This window comes from Dipodomys spectabilis, unplaced genomic scaffold (assembly GCF_019054845.1).
Source record: "Dipodomys spectabilis isolate Male_0828 unplaced genomic scaffold, ASM1905484v1 ptg000783l, whole genome shotgun sequence".
In the NCBI taxonomy this organism is placed as follows: Eukaryota; Metazoa; Chordata; class Mammalia; order Rodentia; family Heteromyidae; genus Dipodomys; species Dipodomys spectabilis.
Window position 1 is genome coordinate 3,692,944 of NW_024871460.1, and position 17,557 is coordinate 3,710,500.

General features: G+C 39.3%; 1 protein-coding gene across 9 annotated transcripts in view; it reads right to left on the reverse strand.

Annotated features, from left to right (window-relative positions):
• The window catches only part of Tbc1d31 (TBC1 domain family member 31), a 62,840-nt gene that overhangs the window by 39,268 nt on the left and 6,015 nt on the right, over positions 1-17,557 (reverse strand). For 5 of the 9 annotated variants that reach the window (XM_042673133.1, XM_042673132.1, XM_042673134.1 and 2 more), the window contains exons 3-6: positions 14,769-14,884; positions 11,751-11,929; positions 3,474-3,625; positions 1,363-1,522 (exon numbers count right to left, since the gene is read on the reverse strand). In XM_042673133.1, coding sequence (XP_042529067.1) covers positions 1,363-1,522; positions 3,474-3,625; positions 11,751-11,929; positions 14,769-14,884 — 607 coding nt within the window. The remainder of the gene's footprint in view (positions 1-1,362; positions 1,523-3,473; positions 3,626-11,750; positions 11,930-14,768; positions 14,885-17,557) is intronic. The other 4 variants (XM_042673135.1, XM_042673138.1, XM_042673137.1 and 1 more) reach the window with 1 other exon arrangement.

The window sequence follows — 17,557 nt, forward strand, 5'->3', positions numbered from 1 at the left end:
GAGGAATCGAACCCAGGGCCTCATGCATGCAAGGCAAGCGCTCTACCACTGAGCCACCTTCCCAGCCCCCAGCCCCTATTTTTTTGAGAAGAAAAAACTGTAGGAGATTCTATTCTCATTTAGCCCCTATGCATCTAAAACTCACTAATTATGGCTTAGGTTGATTTGCCTTCTTCAAGCCAGGCAAGCTCAACTATAACCTCAAACAGTAAGGAATATATACAGGGGAACTATATAGAGGTCATCTAAGCTTGGATGAAGCTCACTTTTACCTCACACTGGCTGACAGAATGGAGGAGGGTGGAGGTTTGTCCTGCTGCCTAAACACAGCCCTGTGATTCCTGGTGGGGCTTCCTACACTCTGCTCCCCTTCAGCTATTATAACTAATATTGGGGAGTGTAGAGAGACTGTGGATTCCAAGGACAGTGGTAGAGAAGTGGGTGGGAAACTAGTCTTTTAAAGAAAAAAACATTATTTACACATAGTTTGAAAACGTAAAGCATGCCGGGCGCTGGTGGCTCACGCCTATAATCCTAGCTACTCAGGAGGCTGAGATCTGAGGATCGAGGTTCAAAGCCAGCCCGGGCAAGAAAGACCGTGAGACTCCTATCTCCAATAAACCACCAGAAAACCGGAAGTGGCATTGTAGCTCAAGTGGTAGAGCGCTCGCCTTGAGCTGAAGAGCTGAGGGACAGCGCCCAGGCCCAGAGTTCAAGCCCCACGACCGACAAAAAAAAAAAAAAAACATAAAGCATGTAATCAAAAGTTTAAGCAAATAAATTCTTTTGCCTGTACCTTAGGTACAAGTTCGTTTCCTAGTAAGATTTCATAAACATGACAACCCTCTTACTGCGGCAATTCTGATGTTGTACTTGCGACACACAAGGCAGTTTGGAAGGGACAATGTAAAAAGCATGCTCTTTGGCTGACTGGCTGGCAGGGAACAAACCCCCTCATTAGCAGTGAATACAACCTTTCTGGAGGATACCTGGAAAGATCCTATTACAAATTTTACACATTCAGAAAACCTTTATGTCACTATTTCAACTCCATAGGATATGAAAATGGCAAGTGGTAGAGTGCTTGCCTTGAGCTAAAGAGCTTGGGGACAGCATCTAAGCCACACGACTGACAAAAAACTAAGAAAAAAGAATATGACATCATGATAAGCAATTTAAAATAAGAATATTAAAGTAACCATTTGTAATTAATAAAAAAGAATAGGTAATTTTCAATTCTAAACTTTTCACAAAAATATCTTGGTAATTTCCAATTCTCTAAGTCACAGTGTAAGTTAAATAGCTAAGTTCTAATACATTTCTTTTTCAAAAAGTACAACACTCTACATTTCTGTTACTAACCTGATTAGAACCAGCATCAAAGCTATCAGGAAGGAATTCCAGATGGCGAATGGCTCGTATTTTGGTAGGCATCTGGATAATTCTGAAGAGCCGTGTAGCTTCCAAGGACCACAAGTGCAGATGATTTGATTTGCCTCCAGCAGCCAGGATCCGCCCATCTCTATACAACAAAAGGTGAGGAAGCCAGACTAGCTGAATTATTTATTGCAGCACTGTCCAGTACAACTTTCTATGATGGTAAACATATTCTAATCCATGCTGCCCACCAGGGTACTTGAAAAGTGGCTAGAACTACTGAGGAAACAGATTTAAACGTTTATTAGTCACAGGTAGCCAGTGACCACCATACAACTCAGGTTTATGCATTTTTCACATATTGCCTTAGCCAGTGACCACCATACAACTCAGGTTTATGCATTTTTCACATATTGCCCTAAGGTATCAGTTCATCAATCATTTGGAGTTTCTAAGTAACATTTACACTTTATTAAATAACAGCAAAGTAACTCAACAGTATCCAACTCTCTGTATTTCTCCATAAAGAATTGGTAGTAAGGGCTGGGAAGGTGGCTCAGTGGTAGAGTGATTGCCTAGCATGCATGAAGCCCTGGGTTCCATTCCTCAGTACCACATGTACAGGAAAAGCCACAAGTGGCGCTGTGACTCAAGTGATAGTGTGTTAGCCTTGAGCAAAAGCTCGGCAACAGTGCCCAGGCCCTGAGTTCAAGCCCCAGGACTGGCAAAAAAAAAAAAAAAAAAAAGAATTCGTAGTAAGGGCTGGGAAGGTGGCTCAGTGGTAGAGTGCTTGCCTTGCATGCATGAGGCCCTGGGTTCGATTCCTCAGCACCACATAAGCAGATAAAAAGCTGGAAGTGGAACTGTGGCTCAAGTGGTAGAGCACTAGCCTTGAACTGAAGAGCTGAGAGACAGCTCCCAGGCCCAGAGTTCAGGCCCCATGACTGACCAAAAAAAAAAAAAAAGAATTGATAGCGAGTACATTTCTATTTGAAAACTAAAAAGAGCCAAACTTTTTTCCTGCTCAGGAAGTTATTTTTTATAAGATACAAAAGTTAAGGGCTGGCCGGGCGCCGGTGGCTCACACCTGTAATCCTAGCTACTCAGGAGGCTGAGATCTGAGGATGGCGGTTCAAAGCCAGCCCGGGCAGGAAAGTCTATGAAACTCTTATCTCCAATAAACCCCTAGAAAACCGGGAGTGGTGCTGTAGCTCAAGTGGTAGAGCGCTCGCCTTGAGCTGAAGAGCTGAGGGACAGCGCTCAGGCCCAGAGTTCAAGCCCTACAACCAAAAAAAAAAAAAAAAAGTTAAGGGCTGGAAAAGTAGCTCAGTGATAAAGCACTTGCCTAGCATGCCCTAGGCCCTGGGTTTGGTCCTTACTGATCTCAATAAAAGATGAGGGGAGGAGGAAGGAGGAGTAGGAAGCAGAGTTGAAAAGCTATACTGACTGGCCAGGCTGTTGCTTCTTAATTCTAAAAGGTCTGGTACAGTCAGTTATCACTCCAGAAGCCAGGATCAGAGTAGTGAACAAGTCAAGTAAACTGAACGAGTCTGGCAATCCTGCTCTTACAAGATGTTCAGTTTAGGGAAGGCAAATTAACAAATAAATAACTTTATCCCAGCTGACAAAAAACTCATTTTCCCTGTATAAGTAGGCAGGCATTCTACCACTGAGAAACACTTCCAGTCCTTTTTCACAATAGTTACCTTTGAGACAGGTCTCACTTCTTGCTAGACACACACTTGGACCATGTTTTAGGGTTCCCTTCATAACTGGATGACAGATGCATGCTAACTACACCAAACTGCTTCTGTTGAGACAGAGTCTCAAGGACTTTTCTGATCATGCTGACTTAGAACTATTTTTAGCCTCCCACAAAACTATGATGACAGATGCATACCAACAAGCCTGGCTATGAGAAGGGGTCTCATGAACTTTTCTGCCTGGGCAGTCTTCAAACCTCAATCCTCCGGTTCTCAGCCTCCCAACTAGCTAGGATTATAGATGTGAGCTACAGGTGCTGGTTGTTGCTTTTTTCTTTTTTCTTTTTAAATAGATTTTATTATATACTATACTTTCAGAAAATTAATAATTACCTGGTTACAGCAAACACTTTGTATATTATACTAGAACTTTCAGGTGGAGCTGGCAATTGATATTTGCAAAAAAGAGTATCACATTCCCAAGCAAAGATGGAATTATCTTTAAAACAGCTGAGGATGGTGTTACTTAAAGGTAGAAAGAAAACCTGGAGATAGAAAAAGTTATTATTTACATTAGGTTCAGATACAACTATTAAACTGGAAATTATACAGTCTTTTTTAAAATTACTTTTTCCTGTTTTTTGTTTTTTCCTGTGTCAATCCTGGGTTTGAACTCAGAGGCCGGGCACTGTCACTGAGCTTGAGCTACAGCTCCACCTCTGGCTTTTTTTTTTTTTTTAAATAGTTAATTAGAGATAAACAGCTCAGTGACTTTCCTGCCCAGCTAGTTTTGAACCATGATCCTTAGATCTTCGTCTCCTGCATAGCTTGGATTACAGATGTGAGTCACCGGTGCCCGGCTGTAATTGTCTTTTCTTATACTATAGAAAAATTAATGAATAAGGCTGGGCACCGGTGGCTCATGCCTGTAATCCTAGCTAGTCAGGAGGCTGAGATCTGAGGATCACAGTTCAAAGCCAGCCCGGGCAGGAAAGTCCGTGAGACTCTTATCTCCAATAAACCACTAGAAAACTGGAAGTGGTGCTGTGGCTCAAGTGGTGGAGCGCTTGCCTTGAGCTGAAGAGCTGAGGGACAGCACCCAAGCCCAGAGTTCAAGCCCCACGACTGACCAAAAAAAAAAAATTAATGTATAATATACAGTAGGATAATATTGTTATTTCCTAAACTATAATCAACTAAAAAGAAATGGTAAGCCCATTCAACTAAAAAAGTTGACTAGAATGAGTAGGAAATTCACAAAATTCTATATAACAATTACAATTTCTTTATCTTATATTAAGAAAATTCAACCAAAAGTGAGGCACTATTTAGAGTAACAAACTTGCCAAAAAACTAATGAATATGTTTATATACACTAATATACGCAATTATGCCCATGTAATTGTAACCCCTCTATACAGTATTTTCACAATAAAAAATATATACGCAATGATAAACTATACAATCATCTTCCAACATAATGTTTCAACAACTGTTGTCTCAGATTTCATAGGGTTGAAAAATTAGCATCACCCAGTGACATATAGCAGTAGTAAAGTTGTAGTACAACTTACTATTCGATGTTTGTGATGATATTGATGAAAATAAACATTCTACACTACCAATTGTGTAAGTAAAACACATATAATCATATACAGGATAGTATATAACCTGATAGTAATAAATGATTGCTTCTCATTAATGTATTTACTATAATTTTTAGTGTTAAGACTGGATTACTCCTACTTGATATACTACCTTACACTTGCAGCAGCCTCATACAGCTCGTGTTCATTTGGCCTTGATGGTATCAAGACCAGGCCCTGTCAGGTAACTGGTCAGTTCCATCTAGTACTGTATAAGTATGCTACAGTGCTCATACAATGTGATCACCAAAGAATTTATCTCTCAGACTATATCCTTGCTCTTTAGCAGTACATGACTCCATACTAATACAAGCACTATTGAATACTAATTGTTGAATGTGAAAGTATAGGAAAGGGGCACTACCATACTCTGTTGCTATGAGCAAAACTTAGTTAAAGATCTTGACATGTCAGCCAGGTGCTGGTGGCTCATGCCTGTGATCCTAGTTACTCAGGAGGCTGAGAGCTGAGAATCAAGGTTCAAAGCCAGTCCGGGCAGAAAAGTACATAAGAATCCAGCTCTACTTAACCAGCAAAAAGCTGGACTGGAGTTGTGGCTCAAGTAGTACAGTAGTGGCAGCCATGAATGGAAAAGACTAATCAAGAATGTTGAAGCCCCAAGTTCAGGCCCCTGTACTAAGATGTTGAGAGAGAATGTCTCAGAATTTCTCTCTCTCTTTTTTTTTTTTGGTCGGTCGTGGGGCCTGAACTCTGGGCCTGGGCGCTGTCCCTCAGCTCTTCAGCTGTAGACTAGTGCTCTACCACTTGAGCCTCAGCCTCACTTCCAGCTTTTTCTGCTTATGTGGTGCCGAGGAATCAAACTGAGGGCCTCATGCATGCAAGGCAAGTACTCTACCACTGAGCCACCTTCCCAGTCTCTGTCTCAGAATTTCTCTTGAGGGGGCTGGGAAGGTGGCTCAGTGGTAGAGTGCTTGCCTTGCATGCATGAGGCCCTGGGTTCGATTCCTCAGTACCACATAAGCAAAAAAAAAAAAAAAAAGCGGGAAGTGGCACTGTGGCTCAAGTAGTGAGCGCTAGCCTTGAGCTGAAGAGCTGAGGGACAGCGCCCAGGCCCAGAGTTCAGGCCACGACTGGATACCCCCAACCCCCCCCCCCCCCAAAAAAAGAATTTCTCTTGAATCAATTTGCTTGCAAGAGTTAAGTCCTTTGGGATTAACTGGTAAAATGTTTTAAGATAAATGCCATCATTAGGGCTGGGATGTAGCTCAGTGCCAAAGCGCTCGCCTAGCAAGTGCAACATCCTGGGTTCAATCTCCAGTAGCCAAAAAGAAAAGACAAAAAAAAATAATAAATACTATCATTAGTTGTAAGATTATAAAGCTGAACATGAAGCAAGGCCTAGTGGCGATATTTGTATTCATAGCACTTGAGAGATAAGAGGATCAGGAGTTTGAGGTCAGCCTAGGCTAGCTAATGAGTTCCAGGCCATGCTGGGATATTCGGTGACACCCTGTCTCAAACCTTACTTCTCAAAAAATGCTGAATTTGCATATATATTTTTATTAGAGATTCAATTCAATTAAAGACCAAGAATGAAATACATTGATACCAGAGTTGAAAATGTCATTTTGTTCTATGTTTTTGCTTTTCTCTTATTATATAAGCTCTAAAAAATGATGCTTCTTTTTGGTGTGTGCTAATCCTGGGGCTTGAACTTAGAGCTTTGAGCTTTTTTGTTCAAGGCTAGTACTCTACTACTTGAGTCATAACTCCACTGCCAGCTCTTTTGGTGGTTAATTGGAGATAAGAGTCTCAGAGATTTTCCTGCCCTGGCTGGCTTCAAACTGTAATCTTGAGAGCTCAGCCTCATTAGTAGCTAGGATTAAAAGCCTGAGCCAATCAGAGCCTGGATCAATGTGTCTTTGTTATGATACAAATTTTTTATTAGCAGCTTGGGGTGTGGCTTAATGCAGAGTGCCTGCCTAACATTGGTGAGGCCCTGGTTTTGATCTCTAGTGCCAAGAAAACATCCCAGGAAATTGACCATAAAAGCTTTGATGGCCTCAAATATGATTCTGTGAATATACCTGCACCAAATATACATAGATAGGGCACTATGGATTATACTAGCTAATGAGAATCATCTACTAGGATGATTAAAACAATCACTACCACCACCACCACTATAACAACAACAACCACCACCACAACTACATAAGATGCTGACAGACCAGGCAAGGGCCTGCTCCAGCTCCTTACTTTGGTGTTTGGCTCACTTTGTCAAGCACAATCTCTAGGAGACCTTTGCTAACAGATTGTATGTTAGGATGAGTTTTTAATGCAAAGATCTTATGGAAGGAATTTGCAATAAATACATTATAATCTGTAATGACTACATTAAGACACTATCAAAACTGATGTCAGAAATTGATTTAAGCAAATTCTTATTATAATTAGCAGTCTCATTTTTTTCTAGAAAAGTAATAAAGTTTATTCCTACTGGGAAAAGCAAAAGCTTAAAAAGTTAATGAGCATCAACTGCTATTTTCGGAGAATGGTTGTGATAGATTATTGCCTGCATGATTATTCATTACTAGATTTGTGATTTTAATTGCTCGTTTTAATGATTATAAAATTGTTCCTAATGAAACATGTCATTATTATTTAGATAGTGTCACCTCCTGACAACATAAAAAAAAAAACAGGATAAACTTCAAAAGCATTAACAAAATGTACTTCTAGGGGATTGAGTACAAGGCCAGGACTACATTTTTCCTTCATAGAATATGAAAGGCTTAGTCAGGTGCCGGTGGCTCATGCCTATAATCCTAGCTACTCAGGAGGCTGAGATCTGAGGATCATGGTTCAAAGCCAGCCCAGGCAGGAAAGTCCATGAGACTCTTATCTCCAATAAACCACCAGAAAACTGGAAGTGACGCTGTAGCTCAAGTGGTAGAGCACTAGCTTTGAGCTAAAGAGCTGAGGGACAGTGCCCAGGCCCAGAGTTCAAGCCCCACAACCGACAAAAAAAAAAAGAAAGGCTTAAATTTTAGTCAATTTTCTGGTGCTATAACAAAATACTTGAGACTAGGTGGTCTGTAAAAAAAGAGGTATATTTTGCTCAGGGTTGTCGAGGTCTCAGAGCAGTGCTTGTGTCTGCTGAGTGATGGTGTCATAGTGGCAGGGTGTGGGGTGGGAAGTATCACATGAGGCAGGAAGCCACAGAGATTCAGGGGTAAAGCTCCTGCCATCTCTTTCCAGTCTCTTCTCCCTTCTCACAGGGTCCCTGAGGCCTACAATAACCTTTTCCAAGGATGGACCCCTCGTTTTCTACTAGGCTCTACTTTTTAAGGTTCCACTACCTCCTAATGTAGCCACATGGAGAACCAAACTTTTGGCACAACTCAAACCATATCCAAGCCAGTACTTCCCCACTCAGCTGAGAGAGTGGGTGAACTCTGATCAAAGTTTAGAGTTCTACCTGTTCAGAAGCTTATCAATATCATAGTTGATATTGGTTGTATAATACTGAAAAGCAAAAGCTAGCAACTATCACCAAGCAAAAAGTAAAAAAGTTGAAAGAGTTCAAGATAGTAATATTAGGATGTGAGCCAAACGTACAATTCAGCAGAAAGTCAGGAAGTGCTCACTGCATGTAGAGAATGACTTGAGTTCATTCACACCCAGAGCCCTTTCTCATGAATGTTGAACCACGGTAAATACAAATCCCAAAATCAATCCTCAAAACCCTAACTGAAGAACTGCATATCCTGCCAATAATCACCAACAGAAGCATCAACATGTGCTCATTTGAAGAGGTATGCAACCGATTTGGTATGGTGTGATGGAACTGCTCTATAGTCGAACAGGTTAGATTCAAAGTACAGCTATTTTATAAGCTATTGTGACACTGGACACGTTACTCATTGTTTCTGAACTTTGATTTCCTCTCTTGTAAAAGGCAGAAAACAGTATGTATCTCTTAGGATGATTTAAGCTCAAAAATAACTTCATAAAATGCTAGCTGTTGCAAGGCATAGCTGTAATCCTAGGTTTAAGGGAGGTAGAGAGCAGGAGGCAGTATAGGCAGAACATTTGATAAATCCTATCACAACTAATAAAAAGCTGGGTCTGGTACATAAGCCTGCTATCCCTTCTATGTGGGAATCCCACTAGGAGGATCATGGTCTAGGTGGAACTGGACAAAAAGTAAAACCTGTTTTCTGTTGATGTTATTGGGCAGCACTGGGGTTTGAACTCAGGGCCTTGCACTTGCTAGAAAAATGTTCTACCATTTGGCCCACTCTACCAGTTAGACTGTCTTTAAAATAACAAAAGCCAGTAGGTGTGATGGTTTATGCCCATAATTCTAGCTACTTAGGAGGCTGAGATTGGGAAGAAATTGGTTTGAGGATAACACAGGCAAAAGTTCACAACCCCATTTTTATCAATTAAAAAAGAAATGTGGGCATGGTATTGTGTATCTATCTTCATAGCTAAGCAGAAGTAATAAGTGGGTTGCAGTCCAGACTAGCTCAGGCAAAAAATGAGACCCAAATCAAACAAGGAAAGCAACAAAGGGCTCGAGGTATGGCTCAACAGACAAAATGCTTGCCTAGAATGTACCAGGCTGCAGATTCAATCCTGAGTAGACAAAATAGAAAAAAACTTAATAAAACTTAATAAGAATTACGGTTTTACCTTTTTTTTTTTTTGGTCAGTCGTGGGGCTTGAACTCTGGACTTGGGTGCTATCCCTCAGCTCTTCAGCTCAAGGCGAGTGCTCTACCTGCTTGAGCCACCGAGCCACTTCAAGTTTTCTAGTGGTTTTTTGGAGATAAGAGTCTCATGGACTTTCCTTGCCCAGGCTGGCTTTGAACCATGATCCTCAGATCTCAGCCTCCTGAGTAGCTAGGATTACAGGCATAAGCCACCGGTGCCTGGCTGAATTAAGGTTTTACTTTAAGATTAGGTTATATCTGTTTTTTTATTTTCAATAGTGTAAGCCAGAAGTGATAACTATGTAGCCTACCTCCAAATTTTGCATAGCTCAGGACCTAAATGTCAAAAAATAATTAGATGGTTATATAATTTTACTGTGGGCCTACCTGGCCAAAAAAATTTACTATCTGCTCCCTTAAAATTTTTCTGGTAATTAGACTATGGCACTTTATTATTTTAGACCAATATATTTAATTTTATTCTTATACTGCTAATATTTAGTCATCCATCTTTTTAAACTAAAATGTCTAAACGACCAAGCAAGATTAGCATTTGTGACTACCCAGTATATACAATTTTAATTTCATTGTAAAAGAACAGATGGTTCCTAGGTCATTGTTTCATAACTACTTCCATTGTGGATTCAACTCCCAATAGTCTTTCTTTGAAACAAATTTAAAATTCAATTTAAGTGCTAAAGCAATTTTAAAAAAAGACCTACTAAGACATTTGGTCTAAACCCCTAATGAATAAGCTAGCTACAACATTTATCTTCTTTTTAATTACTAAAGGCACACTAAACAACTCTGGGATTTCTCAGGGAGACTACAAAATAAATTTTTGGTTTACATGCATTACTAGCTGTTCATATTAATAACCAAGAAATTAAAAGCAATAGCAAGTATATAGTATAACTTAAAGCAAAGTAATTAATTATATGGGAGACCCAGATACTTCTGAAAGTAGTATTTAGCTAACAGAAAAAAAGTAAAAGAAATGGATATTTTTTTTTTTTTTTTTTTTTTGGGTCCGGTTGTGGGGCCGGAACTCTGGGCCTGGGCGCTGTCCCTCAGCTCTTCAGCTCAAGGCTAGCGCTCTACCACTTGAGCCACAGCGCCACTTCTGGCTTTTTGCTTATATGGTGCTGAGGAATTGAACCCAGGGCCTCGAGCATGCAAGGCAAGTGCTCTACCACTGAGCCACTTTCCCAGCCCAGAAATGGATATTTTTTAAAAAGGTATATTTATATATATATATATATGTATGTGTGTGTGTGTATATATATATATATATATATATACACAATAGATATATATATATAAACAACATATATAATACTAATCTATAATAAAAGGTGTAACTTTTCTGATACATACAATATAGACAAATATCAAAAACTATAAGCTATCATTAAATAGGCCAAAAAATTGTATGAAATTTTAGAACAGGCAAAATCTATAGTAGAAAACATCAGCAGGGTGCCTATCCAAGAAGGACACAAGGGAAGATTTTGGAGTGATGGGAATGATAGGATGTGCCAGGTTATACAGGTGAGGCACCAGTAATATTTAACAAACTTAACATGAATACTTAAGACTTGAATCATTTTAAGAACAGTGTGCGTGCAGGTATAACCACATATATGTTTATATAAAATACATATATGTGTATACTTGTGTCTATATATATACACACACACATATATATATATATATCTACTTAAGACATTTATATATATAAACCTCACAATAACAAATGTTAAGCTATAGTCAATTAAACATAGCTTTAAGTATTTAAGGGGAAGTACACTGATGCTTATGATTACTTGAAAACACACAATGAACAGAGGCATAAAAGCATAAATGCACATAATGTAGGACTTAACATGTAAGGTACAGTAAAGGATTGTATAGTTAACAACCTAATCATAGACTACAAGGTGAGTGTACATGTGTTCACTTTAAATTCTTACATATCTGCAATATGTTTGAACTTATAACAAAACTGGGGGGGAGGAGTTAAACAAAATGAAAAAAACTGATCATGTTATGAGTTACAAAATTTGGGGGAGGAGTTAACAAAATGAAAAAACTGATCATGTTATGAGAGTTAAAAGTTTCATAGCTGTAACATTAAAAGGAAAATAAAATGCTCAATACTTTAAAAACAAAATGTTGTAGGTAACACAGTTAATCAAGTTGGCCACTTTGTCTTTTCCTGAGTTATGAGACCATAGCTATGTGAGGCAACATGCACTATCACTATTCTATCATCTTGAAATCCTGCTGACCAAGAAACTAACCCAAGATACAGAATAAGCCAAGATATCCTCCGTTACTGACCTTCTGAATACCCACAGACTGGCGAATATTCAGCTTCCTTTTCCGCTGAAAGGTATCCAAGTCCCACAGTTGTGCTGTATCAGAAGAAGTCGTGATGGCGTATCTCCCTGATGCATGCACAGAGATCGAAAATATCGATGAATCGTGTCCTCTCATCCAGCTAACCAGCTCCTTGGTGACTGTGGCAAAAGTAAAAGTTATCACACAAGTAAACCTCTCTCATCTCTGAGTAACACTATGCATAAGCATTACCCATAAACTGAAGCAACTGATGGAAACCTGTGGCTAGCTGATAACGTGCACCATGGATGTACTAGTGACAGGTACTGTGGAAATATCAAGATGAAACCTACAGAGGATTTAAGTATATCCTCAAATGTGACACTAGGGAGTCTCAGTATTATGGGTAATAATTTTATGTAGAACTATATTTGTCTATATTAGTCTATATTATACAAAGAACACTGAGAATCCATCGTATGGTAGAAATACTGGAAAAAGGGAAGAGATTGGACAAGGAAACTAATTTTCATGTTGCTGTAATAATCCAGGCAGGAGATAAATGTTTAAACTAAGAAAATGTCAATGAAGAAACACATTTAAAGCCATTAAAAAGAAATAAATATCAAAAGACTTAGCTTGGAGATTGACTCAATGTATTAAGATAAAAGAGTAAAGACTCCAGATATAAAAACTGAACTATGTAACCTGAGGGTAGGCACAGGAGGAGGGATATGGTGGGGAGAGCAAAGGGTGACATGGATCAAGATGTATGTATGGTATTCATAACTGGACTTACAGAATTGTAACTTCTAGAACAACTACTTCATCATAAAACAAAAATATAAAAATAAAAATAAAACAGGCAAGACTCCAGTGATTGGCTAGAGGAGTGGGTCAAGTGGTAGAATGCATGTCAATCAAGTACAAGGCCTCAAACCCAAGTACCAACAACAACTCTAGTGGTCTAGTTTAGTTATATAAACAGATGGTGTTGCTGGTAACTCATGTAAGTAACACACAAGGAAAAACAGAAATAGTAGTATTTATAAAAGGACAACGAATTCAATTTTACAAATTGATTCTGAGCTTGGCATAGAGGAACAAACATGTAATACTAGTACTTAGAAGGCTGAGGCAGGAGTATAGTGAGTTCAAAGCCAGTCTGGACTAGCCCTTGTCTCAAAAAAAAGGTAAAAAATTTGTTCTGAAGTATTGTGTATGTGTTTGTGTATATATGTGCAGAGAAAACAGTCTCACAGCCAAGTGCCGATGGCTCATGCCTGTAATCCCAGCTACTCAGGTGGATGAGATCGGAGGATCACAGTTCAAAGCCAGCTTGGGCAGGAAAGTTGTCTGTGAGACTCTTATCTCCAATAAACCAATAGAAAACTGGAAGTGGCGCTGTGGCTCAAGTGGTAGAGCACTAGCCTTGAACTGAAGAGCTGAGGGACAGCATCCAGGTCCAGAGTTCGGGCCCCACGACTGACAAAAAAGAAAAAAAAAATAGCTTCACAGAGAAAACACCACCAAAAACTACTCATGAAGGGGGGAAAATGAGAGACAACAAAGGAAAGGGTGACACTGTCCAGCAAGTATTATACTCATAACCTCACTTAAGGAATTATAACCCCTTTGTACAGTAATAATAACAAATAGAAGCTATTCATGGTAACTTTCATTAGGTAGTAATATTATATGTAACTTTTTTTTGTTGTTGTTGTTTTTTTGGGTCGGTCGTGGGGCCTGAACTCTGGGCCTGGGCACTGTCCCTCAGCTCTTCAGCTCAAGGCTAACGCTCTACCACTTGAGACACAGCGCCACTTCCGGCTTTTTTCTTTTTTGCTTATGTGGTGCTGAGGAATCGAACCCAGGGCCTCAGGCATGCAAGGCAAGTGCTCTACCACTGAGCCACCTTCCCAGCCCCTATATATAACTTTTTATCTTAACATTTTTCCATGTTTCCAAGTTTCCTATAACATGTTTCACTTTTATAATCAGAATTCTTCCCCCCAAAAGATAGAATCAATGCTGAGGTTAGGTGGCTTATGCCTTATGAGGAATGAAGTTCAAAGTCAGCCATGAGACTCTTATCTTCAATTGACCATCAAAAAGCAAGAAGTGAAGCTGTGGCTCAAGTGATAGAGCACTAGCCTTGAGCAACAAAGCTCAGGGGCAGTGCAAGCACTGAGTTCAAGTCCCAAGACTGGTACAAAAAAAAAAAAAAAGAAAAAAAATATGTAATTAAAAAGTCAGAAAGCAAGACATAAATGTGAGAAATTTTAAGATACAAAGTAGGTCTGAACTCTAGATAAAGGAACAAATTTCTTAGGGAAATAGTTGTAACTTCTAAATACCAGCCTGGAGTCTGGAATTAGTTAATGATTATTGCTCATCTGCTTTGAGTGAAATGAGAAAAAATAAGGATGATAATAGCAACTTTTCACAAGGCTACATTTATATTACTTTTTAATCCAGTATTATAATTTTAAAAGCCCTTGTTCTATGAAATGAAATCAGATGACCTTTTCTGATGTCAACAGAAGTTGCTGTAGTATGGAATGGAGGAAAGCAGAAGAGTAAGAATTCAAAGGATGCTATGAGGAGGCACGAAATGGCAGAGAAGATGAAGAAAGCTTGATTCAACGCTTTGTATCTCCTATGGCTGGCTCTTGATTTATATCCTTCTGCTATTTTACACTCATCACATATATATAATGCTTTCCACAGTTGTGAGTGTTCTAGTGAATTATTGAACCTGAAGTTAGTAGCGAACCTGAAATGGTAAACAGACAATCTGAAGCAAGGATGGTCCTTGGATCCACAAGCTTCTGGCTCTGTCTGATGTGAAGGCAGCCATGTATGTGGCCACCAATGTTTCAAACTGTACAAAGCTCCTTATAGTCTATATTACTCTGCTTCAAACACACTTAAGAGGAGTGAAGGTATGTGGGGGTCAAAGGGGGGTCAGTACTGTCAAAGAAAAACAATTCAAAAGACAAATAAGAGAACATTTACCTGTATCAAAACATTTAATAGAATAATCAGCTAATGCCACAAGGAATTCAGACTTTCGACGAAGATTAAAGGCCAGAGCTGTGCAAGCTTGTGCTGTTCGCTGAACAAGATTAAACCTATTAAGAGATTACTGTTATTAGTATTGGAAATTCTACCAATGATCTTAAAGTTTACTCTGATCATAAAAAATAAAATAATTCCCCTAAAAACGAGCTACCACTTTGACAGGCCAAAAACAGATGATAAAAGATGCTAGGAGCCATATTAAGGAAGGATTTTACTTTTAAAAATTAGAAAGCCGATGGGAAAGTTTTAGAATGTAAGAATTACGATTAGGCATATGTTTTAGGAAGATGATTTTGACAGCAACATAAATGGACAGAAAGAAAGGCAAGGAACAAAGGGAGGTCACTAAGCTAAGAGTCTCAACCAGAGATACGGGTTCATAATGAAAAGATAAACAGAAGTTTCAGAATTTAAAGACTTGGAATGCATTAAATAAGCGTGCAAGAGAGAAGAACTGGGAAATTTCTCACATGTGAAATGAAGGCAAGAATAGGAATCTGAAGAAGTGATATAATTAAATAATATATGTTGACCATTTAGTAGAGAAATTTGCCTATATCTAGAGTATAAAAAAACAACAAAACTAAGCTTTGAGCTTACACAAAAGAAAACAAGTTTGAGGGTAAAAAGTATAATGTCTCAATTCAAGTAATAAAACATGTAGAGCTATACTGTTCATAAGGAATATAAAATAGTCACATGTATAATTTAAAAAATTCTAGAGCTACATTCAAAAAGTGAAAAGCCAAAGCAAAGTGCTCGTGGCTCACGCCTGTAATCCTAGCTACTCAGGAGGATGAGATCTGAGTGAGGATCGTGGTTCAAAGCCAGCCTGGGGAGGAAAGTCTGTGAGACTCTTATCTCCAAATAACCACCAGAAAACCGGAAGTGACACTGTAGTTCAAGTGGCAGAGTACTAGCTTTGAGCTGAAGAGCTGAGGGACAACGCTCAGGCCCAGAGTTCAAGCCCCACTACCAACAACAACAACAAAAAGGTGAAAAGCCAGGCTCTGGTAGCTCACACCTGTAATCCTATCTAATCCAAAGGCTGAGATTTGAGGATTGAGGTTCAAAACCAGGCCAGGCAGACAAATCCAAAGACTCTTATCTCAAATTAACCAGCACAAAGCTGGAAGTGAAGGTACAGCTCAAGTGGTAGAGAGCCAGCTTTGAGTGAAAAAACTAAGCAAGAGTGTGAGGACCTAAATTCTAGCCTCAGTTCTACAAGCACTAGGAGCAGCATCACAATACATACAAATATTTAATTAGCATAAATTAGTTATATAAGGAAGGTTTCATTGTAACATTTCCACACTTGCATACATAAAATCTCAATCAACCTCATCCCCTCTCCCTTTTAATCCTTCCTATTTTCAACTGCTTTCAGTGTTTCATTTTCTTGCATTCAAACAAACTACCTCCAACATATTCATCTTTAAATGTATTCCTCCTTCCCACTGGTAAGTCCCCTCAACGGAGCCTTTTTTACTTTCCTGTCATTTTTGTGTGTGGATGTCATCCTGAGGCTTGAACTGGAGGCCTGAGCATATTCCCTGACCTTTTTTTTTTTTTTTTGTCAGTTGTGGGGCCTGAACTCTGGGCCTGGGTGCTGGCCCTTAGCTCTTCAGCTCAAGTCTAGCACTCTACCACTTGAGTCACAGTACCACTTCGGACCTTTTCTGCTTATGTGGTGCTAAGAAATCGAACCCAGGGCCTCATGCATGCAAGGCAAGCACTCTACCACTGAGCTACCTTCCCAGTCCCTCCCTGACCTTTTTTACTCAAGGCTAGTACTCTACCACTTGAGCCACATCTCCACTTCTGGCTTTTTGGTGGTTAACTGCAGATAAGAGTCTCATAGACTTTCTTGTCTGGGCTGGCTTCAAACTGTGATCTCCAAGGTCTCAGCCTCCTAGTAGTAGCTAGGATTATAGGGTGAGCCACAGGTGCCTAGCCATACTTTTAATTTTTGGTCATAGGGCTTGATCTCCAGGCTTGGACATTGTCCATGAGCTCTTTTACTCAAGGCTAGCACTCTACCACTTTGAGCCACAGTGCCACTTCTGGTTTTCTGGTGGTTAACTGCAGATTACTCTCATAGACTTTCCTGCCCAGGCTAGCTCTGAACCACAATCTTCAGATCTCAGCCTCCTGAGTAGCTAGGATTACAGGCATTAACCACCAGTGCCTGGCTTTTTATTCAATGCTTTAATTACACCAAAGGTTTTATCATGATTCAGATGTCTATATATTATATACACAGAATTCAGCTCTCTATTGCTTTATCAGCAAAGTCTTATTAACTTAGTATATCTCTAAGTTATTATTCTAATATTTAATTGAATTTTACATTTTCTCATACTCTTTTAAATTCATAGTATATTTTTGTTATACACATACATACTGTATCTCAGTTTGGACTACCTACCTTTCAAGTGCTCAAGAGCCACAGGTAGCAGCTAATGGTTATCAGAAACTCTATGAGAGCATTTGGAATATAGAAGGAAGCCCAAGATTTTGTTTAAAAAGTCCTTTGGTAAAAAGACAATTGAAAAGACATCACTGACACTGAGGTTCCTAGCAGAGTGGGCCTTATCACCTGTCTGATTTCCAGTCTTCCTTGGGTCACTTCCTGCTCAGCTCAGCTGTGTTGCAGAATATTCCATCTCAATAAACAAAACAATTTTAAGAAGTAGATACTTTCAACAACAAAGTTAACAAGA